We start from the raw sequence: 25,703 nt of genomic DNA, 5'->3' as shown, positions 1-25,703 counted from the left end.
GAGAAGAGAAGAGATGGGCTGAGAAGAGAAGGGCGTGGGCTGAGTGAGCACTGGGGGTAGCTCTCTCCACACTGCCACCTCCCCCAACAGAATTCCAAGAAGTCTGAGAATTCTAAATTGGAACGTGACCCTCTTCGTGATGGTGTACTTGTCAAGGCAAGAGGATAAAACATTTTAACAGTCTGCTAGGCTGATTTTAAATTTTTCAGTATTTAGACATCCGGTATGTGGGCCTCTCTTTGTATGGTTTCATTGATATGAAATGTCCAGAATAGGCAAATCCACACGGAGAGAAGATGGGTTAGTGGTTCCCAGAGGGTGGGGGCCGGAGGGGAAACTATGCGTGTGCCTGTGGTATGTGTCTTTATCCACGTTTGCATGTATACTAAAGTGTATACATCAGGCAATGAAGATATGCAGTCACTCATTTACTCTCCAAGTGATTGTGGGTGAGGGTGAGGGGCGGGGACAGGAGCTAGAGTGCAAGGAGGATGAAAAAGAATCTAAGAAGTCATACCTGCCTTCTATGAGCTTATGGTACACCTGAGTCTCTACAGGGCTAGTTATTCAGGGGGTATGTAATGTAATTCGACTACAACACAACTATCTATACACTTGGGAGAATTACTTCACTTCTCCAGATGTTAGTTCCTTAGTCTGTTAATTCTGAGGGTTGGACTAGATGTCCTTTAAAGGTCCCTTCCAGCTCTAGTACTCCATGATTCGGTGATTTTAGACTACCCTTGCATCTGTGTTAACTGGGTTCAGGGGTAAGATAGATAAATTAAGTCATCCACCCAGCACATATTATAGTTCCTTACTGTGTGTGGGTGTTGGCCACAAGCCAAAGCAACAAGGCCAGGGAAGAATGGTGGGATTGAGAAGTCGTAAAACATGTCATAAGCCAATTGTATAAGAGGCTAAAATCACTTGGCTTATTGCACTCAACACACTCAAATCAGTCACACCCAACAGTAAAGAAAACAAAGGGTTTAAGGAACCACTCTGAAGAGAGATAGGGGAAGGGAGGCATCCTCAACGCAAATGGCAGGCACGGGTTCTAGATGTAGGCAGCGGCAACCTGCATGGCACTGGCTTTTCTCAGCAATCACCTTCTACTCTGGCAGCTTCTGACATGGGCAGACTCCAGCGAGTGTAGTGCATGCGGTCCATCGAGACCCTTCTCCAGCAACTGCACTCAGACCCTGTCTTTTGTGAGGTACAATCCCTAGGGAGCAAAAGTTACAACCCCAGCAGCAAGGAGCCTTACCTGTGGACAAAAAAATGTTGCCTGCTATTTCAGTAAACAAAAAAGGCTGTCTGCCTTCAAGCCAACGGTCACTGCAGCTGCCCTGACAGTGCATCCTGAGGGGAATTCAGGGTGGAGAAAAAGAGGATACTGGCCCTAGTTAGTTAAGATGTATATCAAAGGAATAATTTCAATGAGCCCAGACACTTGCATCTTCCCATACATAGAAAAGCATTAAAACCCTTTACTTGAGATGTCTGTTTTTTGTAATTAGCAGTAATCTTTTGAAGTTTGACTACATTTTTTTTTTCCCCAGCAAAAACTCCTATATATCCTGGCTTCTCACTCACCTCTTTGGAACAGTTCTTCAGAGCCATCTGAGAAGCTAATTCCCGGGCTATAGTCCTTAGTAAGGTTCCCCAAATAAAACATAACTGTCAACTTTAGGTTGTTCACTTTTTAAAGTCAACATACAGGGGTGGACCCCGAAAAATTAGGATCGCTAAGACAAAGGGCATTGCTCACCACCCATTTCCACAAGAGTTCAGTTGTAACCCACCGCAGTTGCTGAGTGACAGTAGGACTCTTAGAGGAATTTAAGGTGAACACAGAATGAGGCATCTGTGCTTTGGACGCACATGAATAGGCAGGTCCCACAGATAGTTAGATGTATATTTCAGGAAGAATTTTAATGACCCTAGATTCTTGCATGTTCCCATACACAGAAAAGCTGAAAAGATTAACTGGAGACATCTGTTCTTTACGATTAGTAGTAATCTCACCAAGATATATACTTGACTTCAGGTATGCCCTGGCCAAAAATCATGTATAAACTGGCTTCTCCCCTACCTCTACCAAGTAGTTGCCACAGTTTACTGAGTGGCTGTCTCCCAGGCTTTAGTCCTCAGAAAGATCCCGAATAAAACTTAAACGCACAACTCATGTTATGCATCTTTCTTTAGGTCTTTCCGCACACCTTTAAAAACAATTTACTGGACCCTGGTGGTCCAGCCGTTAGAACTCCAGGCTTTCACTGACGAGGGCCTGAGTTTGATCCCTGGTTGGGTAACTCAGATCCCACAAGCCCTGTGACACAGCCAACTCCCACCACCAAAAAAAAAAAAATCAATTTACTTATTTGACTTCACACTCCAGTTATCTTAATTTACATATTCCAAATCTTACATCAGATCTTTAGAAACAATCAAGATGGGTGCCACACTGGCCACTGTGACTCCATGTTGGGTTTCCCTATTTATAACAAATCAGAGGTTCTATTCTAAATTCTATGAGCAGGAATCACAATATAACGTCACATCACAAGGGTAGCTTTATCTATGGAAATAAGAAACCGTATTCTGGTGAACTCCCGCCTCCAAACATCGGCTTCCGCGGTTTGGCAGAATTTTTTTTTCTAAGCTTTCCGGCACTGCACAAGAGACGGCGATCACGTGCCAGTCAGCGCCCCGTGTTGCTCAGGAGCCCAACGCGATCCAAACCGGAAGTGGTCCTTGAAAATTACTTTCCCGGGAAACTTGTATTTGAAAAACAATGCCATTCTAATTCGCTTTTTCCTAAAGTAAACTCACGGAATTAGAGTCAAACTCTCGCTGTCAGCACAGAGAACAACGCTCTCCTCCGGAGAAATTTTCACTCCTGCAGCGGTGAAAGCCTAGGGGAACCAAGACGTGGAGGGCACCGGTTCTCCGGCGGGCGCTACTCCGGCACGGACCAATCCCCCAGCGGGGTTGCTGTGGAGACCGAGCCAGCTTTGTGGATGCTGAGGCGCGCTGAGGCCCGGCCTTCTGTTTGTCTGCAGAGGGGATTCATAGGACTGACGCCAAGATGGTTAGTGGCTTTGAACAGTGAGGGAGAACTCTGAGTAGGTCCTGGGACTGGAGATTAGAGGTTCCAGACATACTTCTGAGTTAAGTCTAGGATTGTCAGCAGAGGATGATGTCTGTGCTCTCCCCGTGTTCCCACGGGGGACAGGGATGCAGTTGTAAATACATCGTTGCTTTCTTCCCTCCTGCTTCTCCATTTCCCCACTCCTGAGCTGTGCGTGGGGTGGAAAGCGGACCGAGGGAAGGCTGAGATGACAGCAGCTGCGCGAAAGCATCTCTTACCTCACTCTAATTGGGGGAGATAAAGAGCTAGGGAATAGCAGTTTCGTTAGCTCAAACACAGGGTGATGGCCCTTTTAGTAAAGTAACATGTTACAGAAAGAATTTGGATACGCTTGCTTGGGGTTCGTTGTTACGGATTTGACTTATAAATCCTGGAGCCGTCACTCTCAGTTTAATATTGACCATCGGAATGGGATCATACAGCTGTTTTTGTTGTTTCTTTCACAGATGCTTTCCAGGGCCAAACCTGCTGTAGGCAGGGACCTCCCGCATACTGACAAAAGAAAGAAGAAAGGTAGGAAGATTCCAAAACTAGAGGAGCTACTTTCACAAAGAGATTTCACTGGAGCTATTACCCTGTTGGAGGTAATGTCCAAAGAAGGTTGCTTCTTAGGAGGTGAAAAACCAGAATATAGAGGAATGCATGGGTGAATGCTGGTTGCTATGCTGTTGGAACAGGTGGGTGCATTCTGGGACTTTCTGTAAATCTTGTCAGGCCCCAGATTCCAAGTTAACTATAAACCTGATTAAAGGTGAACTAAAATGATAGACTTATTTCTCAAGGGACAGTTTTAATTATATCTAGTCCCACTGATAATGAATCCAGCCTAAAAATGTAGAGGGACATTTAATACACTGTCAGTTCACATGTTGTTCATTCCACCCCCTGACCAATTTATGGTTTATTCCTATTATATGTTATAACATTCTGATCAAATATAAATATTTCTACCATGTTGCATGCTTATTGTCTAAAAATACTGTATCTTCAGAAGATATTTCAAATCTCTATGGCAGTAGTTCTCAACTTTTAATATGCATCAGAATTAGGGTACTTATTAAAATGTACATTCCTGGACTCCTGCCCTAGGGATTCTGATTCTTTACAGAATCAGTCTACAGTGGTTCTCAGGAACCCGTATTTTGGGCAAGTAGCCTAAGTGCTTCTGATGTAGATGTTCCAAAGATGCTGCACTTTGGGAAACGGCTTTCTGGGAAGCATATGTTATAAAAGAATGAAAGGGTACACCAAAGAATGAAGAGATGAAGAGTTTTGACAGCACAGCCTGGCTGTGTTGTTCCATAATCATTTCTCTAAAGCACTACAACAGCCATATTACTCTATCAACAATAAGTGTTTTAATTAGCTTTATGTATCTTTCTCAGTCTTTCACGTATAGTCCTGTGTTTCTTGGCAGTGCTCTGGTATTGAGCACATTGCTTAACTCTTCTGGCATCAGCTTTCTCATCTTTAAAGTGGGGGAATTGACTTGGAAGGACCATCTAGCTCTGCAAATCAGTGGACTGAGTGGTAGATGCATGTGTAATTTTTGTCAGTCTCTTTTTCTCTTCTCTCTTTTCTTTGAGGCAGTGACCACACTTTCCTTACTGTGTAATCCCATGCTGCCTGTAAGTTGTCAGGGAGGTTCTGCGCTACGCTTTCATTCTTAGGTAGCCAAAGTGCCATGATGGATGAGAATGGGAACTTCCATGGTTTAGGATGAGGAGATCTCGTGAGCTCTCCTGTGGCTCCAGGAAATTCCTGGGGCAAATTCAGGGAGACCTCAAATAAGAATTTCTTCAGACTTAAGGCGCTGTACTCAAATTCACAGTATTTCGTGAGAGGAGAATTTCTAATATTATGGAGTTAGCTACAGGAGTAAGTTCTTATTCAGACAAGAAAATATCAACAGATGTCTTCATCTTGTAATGGTTGAGGCACCTGAGGTTTTGTAACAATGATCTGTTTTTCTTTAATTTTTAATTTAATTTTATTTTTAAATTAATTTTTATTAGAGTATAGTTGCTTTACAGTGTTGTGTTAGTTTCTGCTGTATAGCAAAGTGAATCAGTTATACGTATACACATATCCACTCTTTTAGATTTCCTTCCTATTTAGGTCACCACAGGTTAACGATGATCTGTTTAATTTTTACTTTTTTTACCCATGTTTTTGACTTACCACCATATAGAGTGAAAAAAAAAAATCTCACCTTGCCATGGTCATTCAGACTCCTCCTTCAAGGTCTCACTCCTTTCCTCCAAAACAGGGCTTTTGTTTCATTGGCTGATGAATTCATGAATATTTTTTCATAATGGACATAAATGATTAGGTGGTCTTCTAAACATCTTTAATTCTTGCAGGCCCTGGTAAGCCTGTTGAAGGGTAATAGAATGATTTAATGGCTTGTCCTCAGTGAAAGGTTATAACCTATGAATAAATGTACGTGTGTGCTCACGGGACAGGTTTGAAGCATGAAGATGAATGCAGGGTAGAGCATGGAGGGGTGAAAACATGGGCTTTGGAGTCCATGGGCCACGGTGGTCCCTGCCACCACACCTACTGGCTGTATGTGGCCTTGAGTCCATGACTTAATTTCACTAACTTTCAGTTATTTGGCATTAAATATTTCACATAATTCTTATGTTCCTTATATATCACCCAGAATTGTTATGAGGATAACTCTTAAATACTTTCTGGAGTAGTACTTTCTGAGATTATCTTGCTTCTATAATTTGTGATTTCTTATTGTTCATTAATAACTTAACATAGCAGTGTTTAACAGAGAGTGTACTATTCAAAGTATTCATGATTTTTTTTTCATGAAATTTTAATGTAAAGTTCAAACGTCATGTTGGGGAACAAGAAGAGGACACTAATTTGTGGATTGGATACTGTGCTTTTCATCTGGGTGACTACAAGAGAGCTTTGGAGGTTAGTTTAAAGAAACTTTTTTTTTATAACAGAAGGGTTTTGAAAAGTTATTAAGCTTTGTATTATAATAATACATGCTCATGGTAAAATTCAAACAATATAGAAGGGAACAAAGGAAAAAGGAAAAAAAGTCACCCTGTATGCCTTCCTCAATCCTATTTCTTTGTTAACAGAAGTAACCATTGGCTCTTTTTTGATGTGTTGCCTCAGAAATCTTCTGTATTTATCTATGTCTGTTTACTTTTTCCTTTTAAATATATACTAATGAGATTGTTCAATATATTAATATTAGTCTTTCTTAAGGAAGTCTTCAGGAGAAGAAAAATAAGCCCTTTTGATAAAAAATTTCACGATTCTTTTCTCAAAAAGAAGTTCATTGTTATTTTGTGTTGTTAATTTTAGACATAGGAAAGATTATATTATCTTTATATTTTTAAAGTATAGCTTTGAAGTTTTTTTTTCTTGGTCATTGTAAACCCTGCAATGTAATTAACAATCTATGGAATTATGGATCTAGATAAAATTGTAGATGCCTTATGTCAAATAATTTTTAATTCATAAATGAAATTGTTTGGAACTTTCCCACATATTCTTACTCTCAAAGTGTAATCTAAGGATATTAAAATAACCTGCACTACTAAAATGAAAAGTATCCAAGATCAGGTAATGAGGAAGTGATATGAACAAAAGAAACAAAATCAGTGAAGGAAAAGTGAAGATGTGAAAAGGGCAGAATAGGAGCTGGTAGTATATGTGAAAGATAAAGGAGAAAAGAGAGTAGCCCAAACAGAGTAAGAAAGAAAAAGGGCACCTGGGGAAGACTGATTAATAGTAAAAGAGTTTATGGAGGGACTTCCCTGGTGGCACAGTTGTTAAGAGTCTGCCTGCCGATGCAGGGGACACGGGTTCGATCCCTGGTCCAGGAAAATCCCACATGCTGCAGAGCACCTAGGCCCGTGTGCCACAACTACTGATCCTGCGTGCCACAACTACTGAAGCCCGTGCACCTAGAACCCGTGCTCCGCAACAAGAGAAGCCACCACAATGAGAAGCCTGCCCACTGCAACGAAGAGTAGCCCCCGGTCACCGCAACTAAAGAAAGCCCGTGTGCAGCAACGAAGACCCAATGGAGCCAAAAATAAAATGAAATGAAATAAAATAAATTTTATTTTTATTTTAAAAATAAAATGAATCTCAGAAACTGTCCTTAACCGGGAAAAAAAACAGAAGAACACACCAAATTTTAAAAGTGTAAAGCCAAATAAACAAAGCCAGAGAACAATTAGAATGAAATGAAATTTGTAGGGTATTAAGGTTATCAGATTTTAAGTTAACTGAACCTATGCATTTTTAATAAGGCATCTTTTTTATGTCTTTTTAAGTTAGCAAAAAAAATGTTTCAGTTGCTTTTCATTTCTGCAGTTTGTTAGCCCATATCAATATTAAAAGGGGAAAAAGAAAACAAGTGTAAGGTTATGTGGACAACAGTCCTGCATGGGTAGGATTGAGCCTTAACTTCAGTATTTTTTTTTTTTTGTGGTACACGGGCCTCTCACTGTCGCGGCCTCTCCCATTGCGGAGCACAGGCTCCGGACGCGCAGGCTCAGCGGCCATGGCTCATGGACCCAGCCGCTCCGCGGCATGTGGGATCCTCCCGTACCGGGGCACGAACACGTGTCCCCTGCATCGGCAGGCGGACTCTCAACCACTGCGCCACCAGGGAAGCCCAGCTTCAGTATTTAATATTACAGGTATAGAATAGGTAAGGAGCATATAGAAGTCCCTAAATGTGAAGTTGCCCAGTCACAGTAAGAACTCCTATTACATTATACATAAAGGAACGGCCCATTGATTACCCTACTGCTGAAAGGGATCACTGCTTAATGTATGTTTCAGGAATATGAAAATGCAACGAAAGAGGAAAATTGCAATCCTGAAGTCTGGGTGAACCTAGCCTGTACCTACTTTTTTCTTGGAATGTATAAACAAGCTGAAGCAGCTGGATTTAAAGGTAAATGGGCCCTTTTAATATCTGGTATTCTCACTAATAGTAAGAGTCATTTTGAAGATTTTAAAACTTATCTAATTCCTTTTTCTATTGAGGAAAAATCAAGTGACATTAGAAAGCTAAAAAAAAAAAAAAAAAAAAGCTTTACTCTTGAAAGAATATTGGATCTTAGCAACTTTATGTTTAAAAAGAGAGTTAATCTGTGTGCTACTTACCCTCCCCAGTTCACCTCCTCAGAAGCTAAAGCCAAAAAGCAGAAGGATGAGAGAAGAAAAAGGGCAAGGTGCCTTTCTTAGGCTCCACTGTGGTAGGAAGTTCATGCTGTTGGTAGGAGTTGGGTATAGTTGTTCAAGCTGTTATGAATGTGCATTTTATAGCTTCTTTTCTTGCTTCTGAATGAGAAGCCAAGTAATTTCAACTTGAAAAAGCCAGATTTCTTCCCTTTTGCTTTACTTACCAGGACAGTCAACTTAGGAGAGCTGGACTCAAATTTGCAAATAGAGTAGGGCAAAAGGGAACTATGGGAGGAAAGATTAAGAATAATTAGAGTATGAATCAAATTAAATTCAAAGAAAAGTAGAGAAAGTGGGCAAAAGAATGTTTGTTAGGAAATATGTTAGGGAAGAATGTATTTCAGGGTAGAAATCTTAGAGAATTAACTGATATATACATATTTAGAATTCCAGTTCAGAGTCATGGAATTCTAATTTTCCTAATTTAGTTATAAAGGCCTTTGAGTCATTTATCTCATGTTTCTAGACTTTATCTGTGCCTAGAACAGTTAGACACATGTAAGGTGATCAAGGTAGCTATCTCTGTTTCCATATATATTTTTCTTTTTTATACACTGAAGTATGACTTTTTGTTGTAAAGAGATATAAGATTGAGTGTCTAGAATTAGGAAAATTCTCCAAGAGCACATCTGGAACTTAAGAGGTGTTCACCTTTTTGCTTGGCTCCCTGTTTTAGATGGTAGATTATCGTGCCAGAAGATCTATGAAATGGAGACGGGGCTAGTATTTAGGAAAATATGGCACTGTAATTATGAAAAGGGGATTTCAGAAGGAATCGACAAAGAACACTGGAAGACCAGCTGAATGAGAGTGGATTCCTACATGTATTGAGATGACTAACCATTTGCTTCCGGTGTTTGGTTCAGTGTGTGAACTACACAGGGTGGGCTGCTGCTGGAACTGGGAGGAGTGCTGTGCTGTGCTTCAGCACCATAGAGTAAGGAGGAAGAAGTGTGGGCAAGAGCAGAACCTTAGAGCATTTTCCTTCTGGTTCTTGGTGATGTCGCTGCTACTGCAGTAGGACTAGACTAAAATAATACATGAATATATTATAGCAGAGACGTAGCAGGATCCAGTAGGTAAGGATTTGGGAAGATTTATCTGTCTCATGTCACTCCTGCAAGGGACTAAGTGCCATAGACAATTGAGTTCTTTAATAAGCACCTTGGATTTTTTTCACAGCTCCAAAAAGCCGACTTCAAAACCGCCTCCTTTTCCACTTGGCTCACAAGGTACTTCCGTTCCTATTTCACACTTTTTGTTTTAATGTGGTAAGATTAAAAAAATTTTTTTATGTATACCTTTTTTTAATTGACGTGTAATTGACTTCACACTTTTTGTTTTTAAAATATATTTCTCTTTCTTCTTGTTACCAACAAGGGTGAAAGAAGATTAAGTAGAAATTCTCATTAATGGTATTTCTAGAACAAGTAGAATACAGGTGTTAATTTTATAGGACTTTCTCCCCCATTAATGTTTTTTTACTCCCCCATTAATGTTTTTTTACTCTGTTTATTTATTCAGAAATGTTAGGTTTTAGTTCTTCTTAAGCAATAGTCATTTAAGATTAGTTTGTTTCCACCATCTTATTGTCTCTTAGGAAACAGAATCAAAGACACCTTGTCCTGACTCCTGAAAGTAAATACATACCTTTCAGAATTGCCTTATAGCAATAATTTTGATCATGTCATAAAATAATTTTTAAAATCATTTTTCATATTATAAAATTACACATTCTATTAAGTAAAATATAAATATGCAATAAAAGGATATAACATCTACCATATTTAAAGCTAACTGAATTTCAACCTTTTGGCATATCTCCTTTTGGGATAATTATTTTTTATATGCATATTTGTATTTTTGTTCGTTTGTTTTGCAGAATGGGATTCATGTTAAATATATATTTTTGTATTCTGCTTTTTTTTTTAAACTTATCTTTATAGTACGAGTGTACCCCTGAGTCACTAGTCTTAAAAACCAGACTTTTTTTTAATAACAATCCGTCATATGCATGTGCCACAATTCATTCAACACTTCTGGTTATTTAACTTCCAGATTGGTTTTAATTTTAATGACAAAAATGTGATTCTAACATCCTAAAATGGACTTACTGAGTTACTGAGTATGAACAATAAAAATTTAAAGCTTTTAATTGATAGTACTAAATTATTTTACAGGAAGTTTATCTAATTGTCCAAAGGTAGTATTTGAAAATAATTATTTTTGGTGCATTTAAAAATTTTGGGAATTCCTTGTTGGTCCAGTGGTTGGGACTCTGCTCTTTCACTGCCAAGGGCACGGGTTCAGTCCCTGGCCAGGGAGCTAGATCCTGCAAGCCAGGCAGTGTGGGGGGGAAGCAAAAAAAACTTCATGCTATAATTATCTGTCTGTCTGTTTAGTTCTTTCGATTTTTGCTTTACATGTTTTGCAGACTATCATTAAGTGTTACAGATTTAGAATTGTTATGTCCATCTAGTGGACTGAAACATTTATCATTATGAAATGTCTCTCTTTATCTCCCAAAATCTCTCTTCATGTAAAGACTACTTTGTCGTATTTGTGTAGCTCCACCAGCTCTCTTTTGGTTAGTGTTTGCTTATTGTATCTTTTCCCATCCTTTCACTCTCTATCTTTCTGTGTCCTTCTATTTTAAATGTCTCTCTTTTAAACAGCATGTATAAAAGATAGAGACAGAGAGAAAAAGGAAAGGGAGAAGATATAAAGAAAGAAATAGAAAAGAAAAAGAAGGTAAGAAGAGGGGTGTCAAGTAATTAATATGAGCTGTAACTTAAAGGCTTTCCATTGTTAAGGCTCTGCCTCCAGGGACTATTTTTTAAAAAAGTTTTTTAAATGTTTATTTATTTATTTATTTTGGCTGCGTTGGGTCTTTGTTGCTGCACGTGGGCTTTCTCTAGTTGCGGTGAGCAGTCGCTACTCTTCGTTGCAGTGCACGGGCTTCTCTTTGCGGTGGCTTCTCTTGTTGCGGAGCACAGGCTCTAGGTGCATGGGCTTCAGTAGTTGTGGCATGCGGGCTCAGTAGTTGTGGCACGCGGGCTTCAGTAGTTGTGGCTCGCGGGCTCTAGAGCGCAGGCTCAGTTGTTGTGGCGCACAGGCTTAGTTGCTCCGCGGCATGTGGAGTCTACCTGGACCAGGGCTCGAACCCGTGTCCCCTGCATTGGCAGGCAGATTCTTAACCACTGTGCCGCCAGGGAAGTCCCCAGAGACTATTTTTATTTCTCTGAAGGAGAGGTAAAGAACACCAGGAGCTGAAGGGAAATAGAACAGAGACAAATGGCTGAAGGAGAAGGGGAAGTTAAAATATCCATTACGTAGGTGTTGATTTCTGTAACCGTACTCTAATGTGAATCTTTACATGTCTTTTGCTGTCTTACAATTTTAGTTTAATGATGAGAAGAAATTGATGAACTTTCATCAGAATCTTCAGGATATCACAGAAGATCAACTCAGTTTGGCCTCAATCCACTATATGCGATCTCACTACCAAGAAGCTATTGATATTTATAAGCGAATACTGCTAGATAACAGGTCTGTGTCCATTTATGCCTCCTTGAAATCTCATTTTGTTACTTTCTTCTGTACCTAGTTTGGCTGAGGACCTAGTGTCCTTTGGATCTAATATCACCATGTGTTCAAATCTATTTAGCTAATAATCTGGTTAGTTTAAGAACTCCTTATTGTCTAGATCAGGGTTTCTCCACCTTTATTTCATTATTGACCTACCAAGGAGGCTTTTTAGACTTTTCCCCCGTTAATTGCCCCCCCATGAAGTTTCAATACCATAGATATATTGTATATCTGTTTATGTACTGTATGTATATCTATGCTTTATATATAAAATGAGTATGATTTTCCACCTCTCCATAAGAACCAATTTTTGCCCCTTTGTGGGTGATATCATACCTGTTGGAAATGCATGGTCTAGGTGTATCAATTTCAGTGTTTTGGTTACACTGTAGGTAACTTGCTGACAAAATTGGAAACAAATCATTCTGAAGAATTAATGTTCCAACTTTATCACTGACCACTTAGCTTCTCTCCTGCATCCCAAAAATATCTCATACACTTCCCTTCTCCCTTCCTTTGCTTTACTGTCACAATCTCCCACCCATTCCCATTCTCAGTCGTCAAATCTACTTGCCTTGCCTGCTTATTTGAGTTTATACTCGATTACTGATTATGTAAGTTTTTGTAAACATGAATAGGTAGTAGTTGAACTTTTCCCTTTCTCCTCTAGTTGTCATCTTTTACTCTGCTTATATCAAAACACTTAAATATTATAATACAAAAAGAAAGATGCTACACTGATTATATCCTTCTTTTTTCTTTAAAAGAAGAAATGTCCTCTTTGCCTTGCTGTCCATTTGAGCCATTAAAAAGGTCTGTAGTTTGACAACATTTCTATGAAGTAGACTTAAATTGTTAATCCTTAATTCTTTCATCTAATAGGGAGTACCTTGCCCTCAATGTTTATGTGGCCCTGTGTTACTACAAGCTGGATTACTATGATGTGTCTCAAGAAGTTCTGGCTGTTTATCTTCAGCAAATTCCTGATAGTACCATCGCACTCAATCTTAAGGCCTGTAATCATTTTCGCCTTTACAATGGCAAAGCTGCTGAGGTAGTGATGAAATTTGTTCTTTTTTTTTAATTTCTATTTTGGCTGCGTTGGGTCTTCGTTGCTGCGCACGGGCTCTCTCTAGTTGCAGCAAGTGGGGGCTACTCTTCGTTGCGGTGCGCAGGCTTCTCATGGTGGTGGCTTCTCTTGTTGTGGAGCATGGGCTCTAGGTGCACAGGCTTCAATAGTTGTGGCATGCGGGCTCAGTAGTTGTGGCACACAGGCTTTGTTGCTCCACAGCATGTGGGATCTTCCCGGACCAAGGATCAAACACGTTTCCCCCGCATTGGCAGGCGGATTCTTAACCACTGCACCACCAGGGAAGTCCCATAATTTGTTCTTAATTTACTTAATTCCAGTTTGAATTACCCTGTATTTCCCTATAAAGTATGTAAACATACTTTACACTAACAGCAGATTCAACCGCTGGGTGAAACAGTGTTTAGTAGCTGGTGGTTCGAGAACACATCCTTAACATATGCCCAGATTCACTTTTCATGGTTTATGTCGATGAAGGTGGTCAGTTGTGGCAAAAGAAATGCCTATCAATTAAATTGCTTAGTATGCAATGGAGTGGTCCCTTTATATATCGATATTATATAAAATACATTCTTGGAATACTCATTTCAACTAGAGTCCCTGGAGTCTGCCTAATTGGCTAGTTCCCAGCATCAGCAGTTTAAGAATAAACTGGATTTGCAATTTGATCTCATTAGAGTTTTGTTTAGAATAAATGAAAGAAGAGAAGTGTATTCTTGCCTTTCTACCTTGAGTCAGTCTTCGGGACCTTGCCAATTTTAGTATAAGGTCCAACCTATTACATGTTTACATTTTGTCCGCACATGTTCTTTCCAGAGTCTGGTATGGGTGGCATGGCTAACCAATCTGCTGTAGGTCTGACAGTGTCCATGTCAGGATACCAGACTGCACTTCCCATTCACTAAAGGCATGCTTTTTCATTTGAAATTGTGTCCATGTAGATTGCATGTTAATTTTGTAAAGTTCTCCAGCAGTAGATGACTATGTCAAAGGTACCCGAAGAAGTTATTTTTTTTTTTTTTTGGTAGCGAGAGGGTATAGTTTGTGTTTACCTATGTTAATTTTATTAAACCGTTTAAAAGCAGACATTCCTCTAGTACTTTTTATAATGGGCTCTATATTGTATAGTTCATTCTCTCCCCAGACACCAAAGCATTCTGATCTTCTATAGTAAACATGAAATAATCTGTAATGATTCACTCAATTCTTTTTTTTTTTTTTGCGGTACACGGGCCTCTCACTGTTGTGGTCTCTCCCGTTGCGGAGCACAGGCTCCGGACGTGCAGGCTCAGCGGCCATGGCTCACGGGCCCAGCCGCTCCGCGGCATGTGGGATCCTCCCGGACCGGGGCACGAACCTGTGTCCCCTGCATTGGCAGGCGGACTCTCAACCACTGTGCCACCAGGGAAGCCCTCACTCAATTCTTAAAGTACTTTGAACAATTTACCCAAGGCTATACAACTAACAAGTGAGAAATTCAGGTCTCAAACCCTGACTCTAAAGCCCAGAGACTTAACCACTAAAATTTACTGCAAACTTAGGTGTACATTCCTCTTGCTCTTAATTTATACATATACATAATAATATAGCTACCAAGTAATAAGCATGATTATTTAAATGTAATCAAATAATATGGTTATTATATCTTACCAACAAATAATTGGTAATAATATGGCTATTATATATGATTTTATAGCTATATATAAAATCATACTTATTATTTGCTAGTTGCCTAATTTCCTTTTTTTTTTTCTGAAGAGGTTTTATTACACACTGAGGGGAGGGAACTCTGTCCTTCTTGGCTGCTGCTTTCCTCCTGGCTGCCAGGGCATTACTCAGCGCCTGTCTCTTCCTTTTGGCATGGAAGTGTGTCCCCACCCTTTTCTTGATGAACTTGAGGGCCCGCGTGTCCTCGGAGACCTTGAGCAGCTCCGTGGCCCGCCATTCTTAAGGGGCAAAGCTGCATATCATGTCTCGCACGCACTTGGTATACTTGGTGAGGCGCCCGTGGCGGTGGCTAGGCCTCGGCTTGCTCACGTTATTAGTCACCTTGTGGCCCTTGTTGAGGCTAATGGCCATGGGCCAGCACAGAGCCATGGCCCTGAGCTGCACTGGGGCCCTGAGGGTCCAGATGGTGGCAGATCCTACCTGAGCAAGGCCTCATTAACCTGCTTTAATTATCTTTAATCTAGACAAGCTCATTGAGGGTTGAGACTGTCCTTTGACATTTGTATCCCAGGACCTGGCACAATGCACACACAAAGTTGATGCCAACTAAGTAATGGTTGAATGAGAAATTTAAAATATGACTAACAAATTAAGGGTGAGTCACATTAGAAGAAGGAGTAGGTTCAAAAGAGGTCAATAAAGATGCAGATTGAGAAAAAGCCATTGGATTTCCTAACTGGGGTTTCCTACTCTGATTAGGGTATCATTATTATTGGGTGTTGAAGCTAGGTGGCAAGGAGATAAAGAGTGAATGAGTAATCACTTGGATTGAGAATTGTCCTGAAGGATATGGCAGAGGAATGACAAGTAGGTGATGAAGAAATAGAAGCAGTGAATATAGGATGCTGGTAAAAGGAAGAAGAACACTGGTTTCAGAGGATAAAGAAATTTTATCCCCCCAAACTGGGAGGGCTCCGGTAGTGATTAAGAGCAGGAGCTTTGAAATCAGATAGACCGTATTCCAATCCTAGCTTACTAGCTGTGTGGCTTTCAGTGCACTACTTAACCTCCTTAAGCATTACCTGCAAAATATGCAAGCTAATAGTACTGCATTATTGTAGGTTTCTGTGATGTCTGCAAAGTCCTTACCTTCATATACATTGTAAACTCTCAGTGAACTGAGCAATTATCGAAGATTTCATAGGCTGGAACACAGTCACATTTATAGGCTTCTAAACACCTATTGTTTTGCCTTTTTCAAATCCAGCTTATCTGTAATTACATTTAAAAGGTTTGATTTCTCAATTAAAGACAAAGATTGATGAATTAGTTTGAAAAGACAAAACCCTAATATAGGACACAGAAAATTTGAACGTAAAATCACGTATTAATGTTTCATGAGGAATATTTCTTACATGATTTCTATCAAGTTGTCGTGCTTTTAGAAAGGTCATTTTCACTCTAACATATTATAAGATGACCTACATCTTCTATTTATAATTTTATGTTTTAACAGCTTTATTGAGATATATGTAACATACCATACAGTTCACCCTTTTAAAGTATACAATTCGGTGGTTTTTAGTATATTCACCACTATGTGCAATCTTCATCATGGACAATTTTATTTATTTATTTTTAAGCACTTCTTTTCTTTTTTTTCCTCTATTTTTGGCTGTGCCATGAGGCTTGCGGGATCTTAGTTCCCTGATGGGGGATCGAACCCTCGGCCTCGGCAGTGAAATCACGGAGTCCTATCCACCGGACCACCAGGGAATTCCCACCACAGTCAATTTTAGAACTTTTCTATTACCTCAAAAAGAAACTCCATACCCTATAGCTATCAACCCCCATTCACCAAGCCCTAAGCAACTACTTAATCTACTTTCTGTCTCTATGGATTTGCCTGTTTGGGATATTTCCTGTAAAAGGAATCATATAATATGTGATCTTTTATGACTGGCTTCTTTTACTTTACCATAATGTTTATAAAGTTCATCATGTTATAGCATGTTTTAGTACTTCATTCATTTTTATGACTAAATAATATTCCATTGTATGGATATACCACATTTTATTTTTCCAGTTGTCAGGGGATGGTTATTTGGATTGTTTCTACCTTCTTCCTATCATGAATAATGCTGCTGTAAACATTTGTATACATGTTTTTGGACATGTTTTGAACATGTTTTCATTTCTCTTGGGTATATACCTAGGAGTGGAATTGTTGGGTCATACTGTTTTCCAGAGTGGCTGCACCAGTTTACATTCCCACTAGCAATGTATAAGAGTTTCGATTTTTCTACATCCTTGCCAGCAGTTGTTGTTATCTGACTTTTTTATTCTAGCTATCCCAGTGGATGTGAAGTGGAAGCTCATTGTAATTTTGATTTGTATTTCCCTGATAACTAATGAAGTTGAACATCTTTTCATGTGCAGTGAGTGCTGCTTTAAAATTTGCACCCTAGGTAGCTCACTTGCCTCACCTTTATTCCTGGCTGGCCCTGCCTGAGATCAAAGCTATCATAATACTAAAAGATTTTGTTTTTTCACTTTCATTCACTCAAGTGTGCAGTGAAGTTTTCCAGGGACAACATGATTTCAAAATAGATTGATTGCAGATACAGATATGTCAATCCAGCTGTCATCTGTTAAGCCAGACATTAAAGAGATTTGCAAGAATATAAAACAGCACTCTTCTCACTAAATTTTTGTTTTGGTAAATACAGTTTTTTTAATGAAAAATATGTTATTTGTGTTAATGTGTAGTGGGTTTATTATTTTGATTGATTACTTAAAATTTCTGTTTTAACTTCTAATACAATAAATATGAATGGCTGTAACCCACATAAACAAAAACTCTTTGGGATCCTTAATAATTTTTAAGATTTAAAAAAGATCTTGAGATCCAAAAGCTTGAAAACTGCTGAACTAGCCTAGTATTACCAAAGGCAGGGGTCCCCAAGCCCCAGGCCACAGTCCGGTATTGGTCCGCTGCCTGCTAGGAACCGGGCCACACAGCAGGAAGTGAGTGGAAGGCAAGCGAGCGAAGCTTCATCTGTGCTCCCCATTGCTCCCATTACTGCCTGAACCATCCCTCTGCCCCCCGCACCGTCTGTGGAAAAATTGACTTCCACGAAACTGGTCCCCAGTGCCAAAAAGGTTGGGGACCCCTGACCCAAGGCTTCGGAATTACTGCTGTGGACAAGAGAGGAGATTAGTAAATGGATTGCTGAATAGGTGTGCATTCCTATGTGACATCAGGTAGAAAAAGTTTGTAGTGCTTAGTGAGAATAATCAAGGGTTTAATTATTTTATCCGGAAAAGCTTAGGTAACCACTGATGGAAGTAGAAAAAGGAGGTGAGGAGATTTAATCAAAATTATAGAGTGGCGGGGCTTCCCTGGTGGCGCAGTGGTTGAGAGTCCGCCTGCCGATGCAGGGGACACGGGTTCGTGCCCCGGTCCGGGAGGATCCCACATGCCGCGGAGCGGCTAGGCCCGTGAGCCACGGCCGCTGAGCCTGCGCGTCCGGAGCCTGTGCTCCGCAACAGGAGAGGCCACAACAGTGAGAGGCCCGCGTACAGAAAAAAAAAAAAAAAAAAATTATAGAGTGGCAAGATGGGAATAGCAGAAAGCTGAGGAAGGGGATAAGTGAGTTTAGGACATTAGTGAAGACACTGTGGAAATGGCTGACCGTTTCTTCTAAGGGAAGTTAAGGGTGCACAGCAATACAGACGAGATCTGATAGGTCTAATAAATAATAACATAGAGGGGAGAAGTTATGTTAATTGCATCATGTAAATTAAGGCCAATTCAGCAGGAAGGAGATAGTATGAAAATTCAGGACATAGGTGGAATGGTCAGATACGAGAATCAACCTTAGTTGTTAAAAGTTTGTCACCTGAAAGAAAAGACTAACTCTAGGAGTCTACAAACTTGGGTTCACCAGTTTCAGACTTGCCGATTAGTGTAAGGTTCAATCACTTAATGTTTATAAGCCTCAATGTTCTCATCTGTAAAATGAGGATAATAATAATTACATTGATCATTTCTTAGAGTCCTGCAGAACTAATGGAACAGCATGTTAAATTCTTTGTAAACCATAAAATGTTGTAACATTTTATATGTGATATAAGAACTATACAGTTCTCATTTTCATAAGGCTTTCCTTTTTTAATTTCAGGCAGAACTCAAAAGCTTGATGGACAACGCTTCTTCTTCCTTTGAATTTGCTAAAGAACTCATCAGGCACAATCTGGTGAATAATAGTTTGCAGTCTTGACTGACTTGAGGTCTACCCTATTTTGGTACATCACAGTGGTTACAAAGATGAATGAAGGGAGTTATCTCAACAAGTATTTCTCTACTTTAAGTAAACTCTTTCTTGCTGTGGAGGAGAGAGAGTGAGTTTAAGATATCAGGTTCTTTCCTCAAGCAAATCCTTATTGGGAGGGCAGTAATACATACTTAACATTTAGAAAGAAGTGTAAGGCAGTGAGATCCACGTGTTCATTTTGTTGGCAAAGGCAAAGGAACATATCCCTTTGGGTTATAATAAATGGGAAGGATATTCTGCTGAAAGTAAAACTTGAACTGGTCTTTGGAAGATGGATGGGATTTATAGGGTTCATTTGTGGCAGGGACATGGATGAATGAACGAAGAAGACATATGTGATAGGTTGTGAGCAGTTTGAATATACTAGAACAGAAAGTTTGTACTGGGGCACAGTGAAAAATTAAAGTTTTACTTAGTGAAAAAGTAAAAAGGGGGTTAGGTTTAGGGCTGGATTATGATGGCCATTGCTAAAAAAAAAAAAACATTCAGATGAAGTTTCAAGTTTGATTCCATTGACTATGCAGTAGAGTGGGTGCAAAGCAGCTGCATTCAACTCAGACACCTGGGACATTGAGAAAATTATTTAATATTGTTGAGTTTCAGATTCCTCATCTGAAAATGGCAATAATAATGACTACTACTTTTCCTTCTTTTTTCTCTGTACCTTCTTTGGCACCAAGTCTCTAAGTATGAATGCTGAAAACTATAGTTGTTTTAGACTTCTCTTCCCCTTTATCTCTGATAGCTACTCAGTCACTTAATCCTATTAATTCTTTGTTGGTATTGTCTTATATTCATTTCATTCCTCCTCTAATTCAGGCCTCCATCACAGATAGCGTTTTCTGTGGTTATTTTTTATTATAAGCTTCTGCCTCTAATCTTTTCACTTCTAGTCTAGTTTATAAATTAAAGACAGATTAATTTTTGTGGAAAATGATGTGTTAGAGGTAGTAGTCTGGAAATTAAACTTGGAAAGAGATTAAGACCAGAGAACAGACTTAGGAGTTTTCTTAAGAGTAGTGATAGTTGAAGAAAGGGTTAAAAACAGAGAAAACTATGGCTCCAGGAGAGCATTTGTATTTAAGTGGCTGGAAGAAGGAAGATAAGAAAATATCTCAAGAAAGGGCAGGCGAGAAAAAGCACCTAGATAATGTACAGTTGACCCTTCTACAACACGGGTTTGAACTGCATGAGTCCACTTATACACAGAATTTTTTCAGTTGTAAATACTGCACAGTCTGAGGTTGGTTGAATCCTCGGATGTGGAGGAAGCATGGATGTGGGTGGCTGACTATAAATCATACTCGGATTTTCAAGTGTGTGGATGGTCAGTGCCTCTAAACCACCCACTCCACCATTGTTCAAGGGTCAACAGCAATGTCATTTTTAAATATTTTTTCTGATTTTTATACAATTTTTAAAGGTTACACTCCATTTACAATTATTGCAAAATGTTGGCTGTATTCTCTGCATCGTACAAATACATCTTTGTATCCTGTCTTACACCCAGTAGTTTGTACCTCCCATTCTCCACCCCTATATTGCCCCACCCTCCACTGGTAACCACTAGTTTGTTCTCAATATCTGTGAGTCTGCTTTTTTTTTGTTATATTCACTAGTGTGCTGCATTTTTTAGATTCCACATATAGGTGTTATCATACAGTATGTCTTTCTTTGTCTGACTTATTTCACTTAGCGTAATGCCCTCCAAGTCCATCCATGTTGCTGCAAATGGCAAAGTTTTGTTCTTTTTTATGGCTGAGTAATATTCCATTGTATATATAGACCACATCTTCTTTGCCCATTCATCTGTTGATGGACACTTAGGTTGCTTCTAACTGTAATGTCATTACAGGTACACATTTTAATCACCTGGGAGATTTTTTAAAATAATGATGGGTGAGATTTTTACTGAATGGTTGGCTAGGGTTCGGCCATGAGTACTTTTCTTAAAAGTTTCCCAAGTGGACATAATATACAGCCAGAATAAAGAACTGTTGTATGTATGTATAACTGGGACATGCATATTAGCTAGCAATAGGAATTATTCTTGGAGGGTGGGATTAAAGAGAAAAGTGAAAAAAATGGAAATTTTCCTTTTTCCTGTTGTTAATAGTATATGTAAGTTTTTTCCAATGAATACAGATTACCTTAATGTCTAAAACAAAACCTGAAAAATATTAAGCAATATAAATTGTTGTTATTAACATCTACTTTTGGAGTCAGATCTGAGGTCAAAATCAAGTTATACCATGTACTAGCTTTGTAACATTGGGTAAGTCACAAAACATTGATGAGTCTCCATGTTCTCATATATAGAATAGGGGAAATTACAGTACCTACCTTATTCCCTTGTGAAGATGAAATGAGGTAATGTATATAAGGTACCTCAAGCAGTATGCAGCATATAGTAAGCATATAGTAGACAGTGCTATTGTTGTCATGCTATTCCATCAGTGTCAAAACTGCAGGTATGTCATGGAGCAAGAGGACAGAATAGTCCATTGAATTTGGCCAAAGGGGTTAATTTGTGACTTGTAGAGTGAGTTTACTAGTGTGCAGTGAGCAGAAGCAAGTTTTCTGGGAACTTAAGGAGTGAGAGGATGAGAAGAAAGTTGAAGCAGGGAACTACATACTCTTAAAGTGTGGCGTTGAAAGAAAGGAGAAAAATAAGGTGCTATCCAGAGGGAACAGTGGCACCAAGTGGAAGATTTTTCAAGAGAGCAGAAACCTTTGTGCATGTTTGAAGTTGAGAAATGGGACCAGGATTAATGAAATAGAATGATTGATTAATGCAGAAACAAGATCTAGATGGAGTCAGAAGTTATGACATCAAAGAAGATAGATGTAGGAATTAATCTTGGCAAGAGAAGGGAGTATCTCAGACAAGGAGGAAGCAAATAAGGTGACCATATGGATATTTTGATGTAGAAAAAAGAGATTAGGTAGTTTATGCCTGATTGCCTTGATTTCTGTATATTTATTTGTGAAATAACTGTGTGCCAGATACTGTGCTAGGCTCTGAGTACAGAACAGTATGCAAAACTGTCCTTTCATGAATGGTGCTTTTGTTTTAGCTATTCTCTGTAGCATTTATTATCATACAACAACATACTTAAGTTTGCTCTTTGAAGGTCTCTCCCCACCTGAGTATAGCCTATATAGTGACAGGGGAGTGACTTGTTCCTGATGTAGCCCTGCTATTACAATACCAAGCATATAGTAAGTGCTAAATGAAATGAAATATTGAATGAAATGAATGTCTAAAACAAAACCTAAACAAAAACTAAATGAAATATTACCTACTATGTGCCACACATTTAGCCCACTTTAACTCATTTAATCCTCATGATAACCCTGAAAGGTAGACATTACTAATGCCATTTAGAGGTGAGGCAACAGTCTCTGAAAGAGTATATAAATTCCTTCATGGAGTTTTTGATAGAGAATGTCTGTCTAGAAAAAAAGTTTCATTAATTATTGGGTACTTTAAGAGTTTTCTACAGTTCTTACGAGGAGAGAAGGAAATGTATGCAATAAGGTTATGCCTTTATTCTATTTCTTATAATTTAGGATGGTTTTAATTAGGTCAAGGTCATGTGTTTATAGAGAGGGCTTCAAAAATATATTCATCCTTTCAAAGAATTACTGTTGTGTCAGCTGCTTACACATTTCTACCAATAAGTGAGCTCATAGTTTTTACCATAACGCAGAGTTTCTCTGTCTTTAGGTTGTTTTCCGAGGAGGTGAAGGGGCTTTGCAGGTTTTGCCTCCCCTGGTTGATGTCATTCCTGAAGCTAGGCTAAACTTAGTGATTTACTACCTTCGTCAAGGTAAGCAAACTGTGTCTTGGTCTTGCCTATTTAAGATATTTTAGAACATTTACTCTCTAACTGAACTACTTGCTTAATCTTTAAAATCAATTCATAATACTTCCAAAAATATGTTTGCAACAGGTTCGTAGGACAGAACAAATTTATTGGTATTTATTTGTTGTGCCTGTTCTCTTTATTCTCTCTTTCCTCTTCTGTTGTTTCCAATCTCTCACTCATTCTGTTCTTTTCCTCTTATTTTTCTGCCCTTTGTTCTCTATTCATTCTATTTCAGTTTTTCTGTTTTTTTTCCTTCCCCTCCCTTGTTTCTTCTTTTTCTTGTGTTCCCCTATGTGTAATGTTCCCCTATGTGTAATGTACATTTTCTTGAGTCTTTTCTTTTTCATCATTAATTGTTTTTTATTTGCTCTAATTGTCTGCCTTTCTGTTTATTTGTACCCCCAGCTTCTCATGAGAAATAGTATGATGCAAAGAGAACGTGATATTTGTTTCCCCTAAGTAAGGATAAAATTGTTAGACACATGCCTAAAGCAGTCTTTTGTCTAACAGTTGTGAGTACAGGGTAGGGGTTACCATGCAGTGGTGCTGGCACTCTGTCATGGACCTCGGACTAACAGCGTGGGCCTTTTTAGGTGCATGGTAGAAACCAACCAGACAACATATTCCTCATCGAGGAAAATGTAAGTGTTTATTAGCACAAGAACATGAACTTGCAAATAGTTCTCTCTAATTTGATATAAAAGCACAAAGAAATATGCTTTTGGACGAGAATTAAAGACTTTATATATTTTATAAATTAATTTCTATTCTAAAAATTTTCAAACATAGACAAAACAAGTTAATAGTATGAACATCCAAAATGAACACCCAAATATGCATCCCAGATTCAACAGTCTTCTAGATATTGCCAGTCTTTCTTCATTTGTCCTCCCTCTCCCGTTTTTGTTGCTGAACTATTTTAAAGCGAATCCCAGACTTCATGTCATTTCACTCCTACATACTTTATATATCTTTTAAAAAAATGGTTGTTTTCCTTATATAATTACAATGCCATTGGCATATACTTCCCCATTGCTTATTTTTAGCTTGAACTTTTAGGTGCTCCATGGCTTAATATGGGTTTCCTACAGATACTTTGTTATCTACTACTCAACATTGAACTTGATGGAGAGTTAAGAGACAAAAAAAACAAATCATACTTCCCATGAATGTTTGAAGGATCTTATCGTTTGGGAGACTGTTTCAGAAGAGTTTGCTAGGATACAGATTAGTATAGCTACTTATTTCTTATATTTCAGATGATGTACAAGAAGCTTATAACTTAATTAAGGATCTGGAACCTACTACTCCTCAGGTAATTGCGAATGTGTTGCGTTTTTACTAACCAAGTTCTGTTGAAAGTGGAATTTCAGAAGGCATCTTAGAGAAGATTCTTGCTTGTAGAATCTCAGGGAAGATCGTATATATTGATCTAGGAATGTTATGTGAGACTTTTTTTTTTTTATGTGAGACTTTTGAGATGAGAATGAATATCCTGGGCTTTTTGATATTTGTAAACTCCCATATATGTGGTCATCTCCTCAAAAGGATTGATGTTTGAAAATACTGAAATCTAGAATTCTGATGAAACTAGATATAGAAACTTATGTCAGCAGTATGATTGTCTGTACTATGTCTTTGTCCCCGACTAGGTTGTTAGCTCCTTGCGGTCAGGGATTGTGTCTGTATTGTATCTCCAACACTATGTATACTAAGCACATAGTAGGCATCCCACTCACTGAGTGAAAGACTGACTGAAAACTGTTTCTAGATATAAACAGGTATATTTCTCCAGTGTATTAAAGGCTTCAGCATCTTTTGTTCTGTTCTTTTTATGAGCCCTCTTAAATAAAAATAGTACCCACATAAAAATTGATAAAGCTAAGGAGAGTATCTATTAAAGAACAGAACCAAGTCTGAAGGGGATACAGGTGAGGCCTCAGGACTCCAAAAGCAAGAATACCTTACAAAGGAGAATCAGAGGATACTTTTTCTTTTTGAGGTAAGGGATCACTAACAAAGGAAGGTTATTATATCATTGGAAAGGGAAGAATATTGATAATATATATATGATGTCATCACAGAGAATGGCAGTGACTGATAAGATGTAAAAATTATTACATAAACATTTTATTGTTAATTTTTTCCACTGAATTGAAATAAAAATAAAACTTCTGTGAGTATCCACTGAGTTTTTCTGCTTAAGGTTGAGAATTTACAAATATGATGAATTCTGTTATATGAATACTTTCCTGGGAAACAAATGAAAGTCTGCTAATTCTTTCATTCAAACCAGGGATAGAACATAGAAAAGTGACTTTGGGTAACTTTTGATAATATAAATAAAGCATTAAATTGATGCAAATGATCTATTTGAAAGATATCTCATAGTTCCACATTCCTTTTAAATTAATTAATGATATTCCATGTGTCCAGGAGTATATCCTCAAAGGAGTGGTCAATGCAGCCCTTGGCCAGGAAATGGGTTCAGTGAGTATAAAATCACTGGTAATCTGTAGCTTGCAAAGTTATGTGTGTGGAAAAGATCAAAATGAACATCAAATTTCAACAGCAATAAGCTTACAAATAGGCTCTTTTGCAGTTCCTTTTATTTCTCCATATCCCCCAGTCCAGATTCCATTGTGAAAAGAATTCTGTGTTATTTAAAGACAAAAAAAGGGGAATTCCCTGGTGGTCCAGTGGTTAGGACTTGGCGCTCTCACTGCCAGAGACCCGGGTTCAAGCCCTGGTTGGGG

General features: G+C 38.7%; 1 protein-coding gene and 1 pseudogene across 5 annotated transcripts in view; one reads left to right on the top strand and one right to left on the bottom strand.

Moving 5' to 3' along the window:
* Nucleotides 1–2,967: 2,967 nt before the first annotated feature.
* TTC26 (tetratricopeptide repeat domain 26) overlaps nt 2,968–25,703 on the top strand; it is a 37,560-nt gene continuing 14,824 nt past the window's right edge. Inside the window, exons 1-11 of one of the 5 annotated variants that reach the window (XM_032643831.1) lie at nt 2,983–3,097; nt 3,604–3,741; nt 5,999–6,091; nt 7,988–8,102; nt 9,575–9,624; nt 11,796–11,941; nt 12,863–13,034; nt 18,923–18,997; nt 22,806–22,908; nt 24,207–24,262; nt 25,384–25,437. In XM_032643831.1, coding sequence (XP_032499722.1) covers nt 3,095–3,097; nt 3,604–3,741; nt 5,999–6,091; nt 7,988–8,102; nt 9,575–9,624; nt 11,796–11,941; nt 12,863–13,034; nt 18,923–18,997; nt 22,806–22,908; nt 24,207–24,262; nt 25,384–25,437 — 1,005 coding nt within the window. In that variant the 5' untranslated portion in view covers nt 2,983–3,094. Of the gene's footprint in view, nt 3,098–3,603; nt 3,835–5,998; nt 6,092–7,987; nt 8,103–9,574; nt 9,625–11,795; nt 11,942–12,862; nt 13,035–18,922; nt 18,998–22,805; nt 22,909–24,206; nt 24,263–25,383; nt 25,438–25,703 lie in introns of those variants that run through there. The other 4 variants (XR_004351537.1, XM_032643835.1, XM_032643833.1 and 1 more) reach the window with 4 other exon arrangements.
* LOC116759684 lies at nt 13,397–15,167 on the bottom strand (annotated as a pseudogene).

Source organism: Phocoena sinus, chromosome 9 (assembly GCF_008692025.1).
Source record: "Phocoena sinus isolate mPhoSin1 chromosome 9, mPhoSin1.pri, whole genome shotgun sequence".
NCBI lineage: Eukaryota > Metazoa > Chordata > Mammalia > Artiodactyla > Phocoenidae > Phocoena > Phocoena sinus.
Note: the sequence above shows the minus strand (reverse complement) of the source record. Positions and strands in the feature narration are given on the sequence as shown.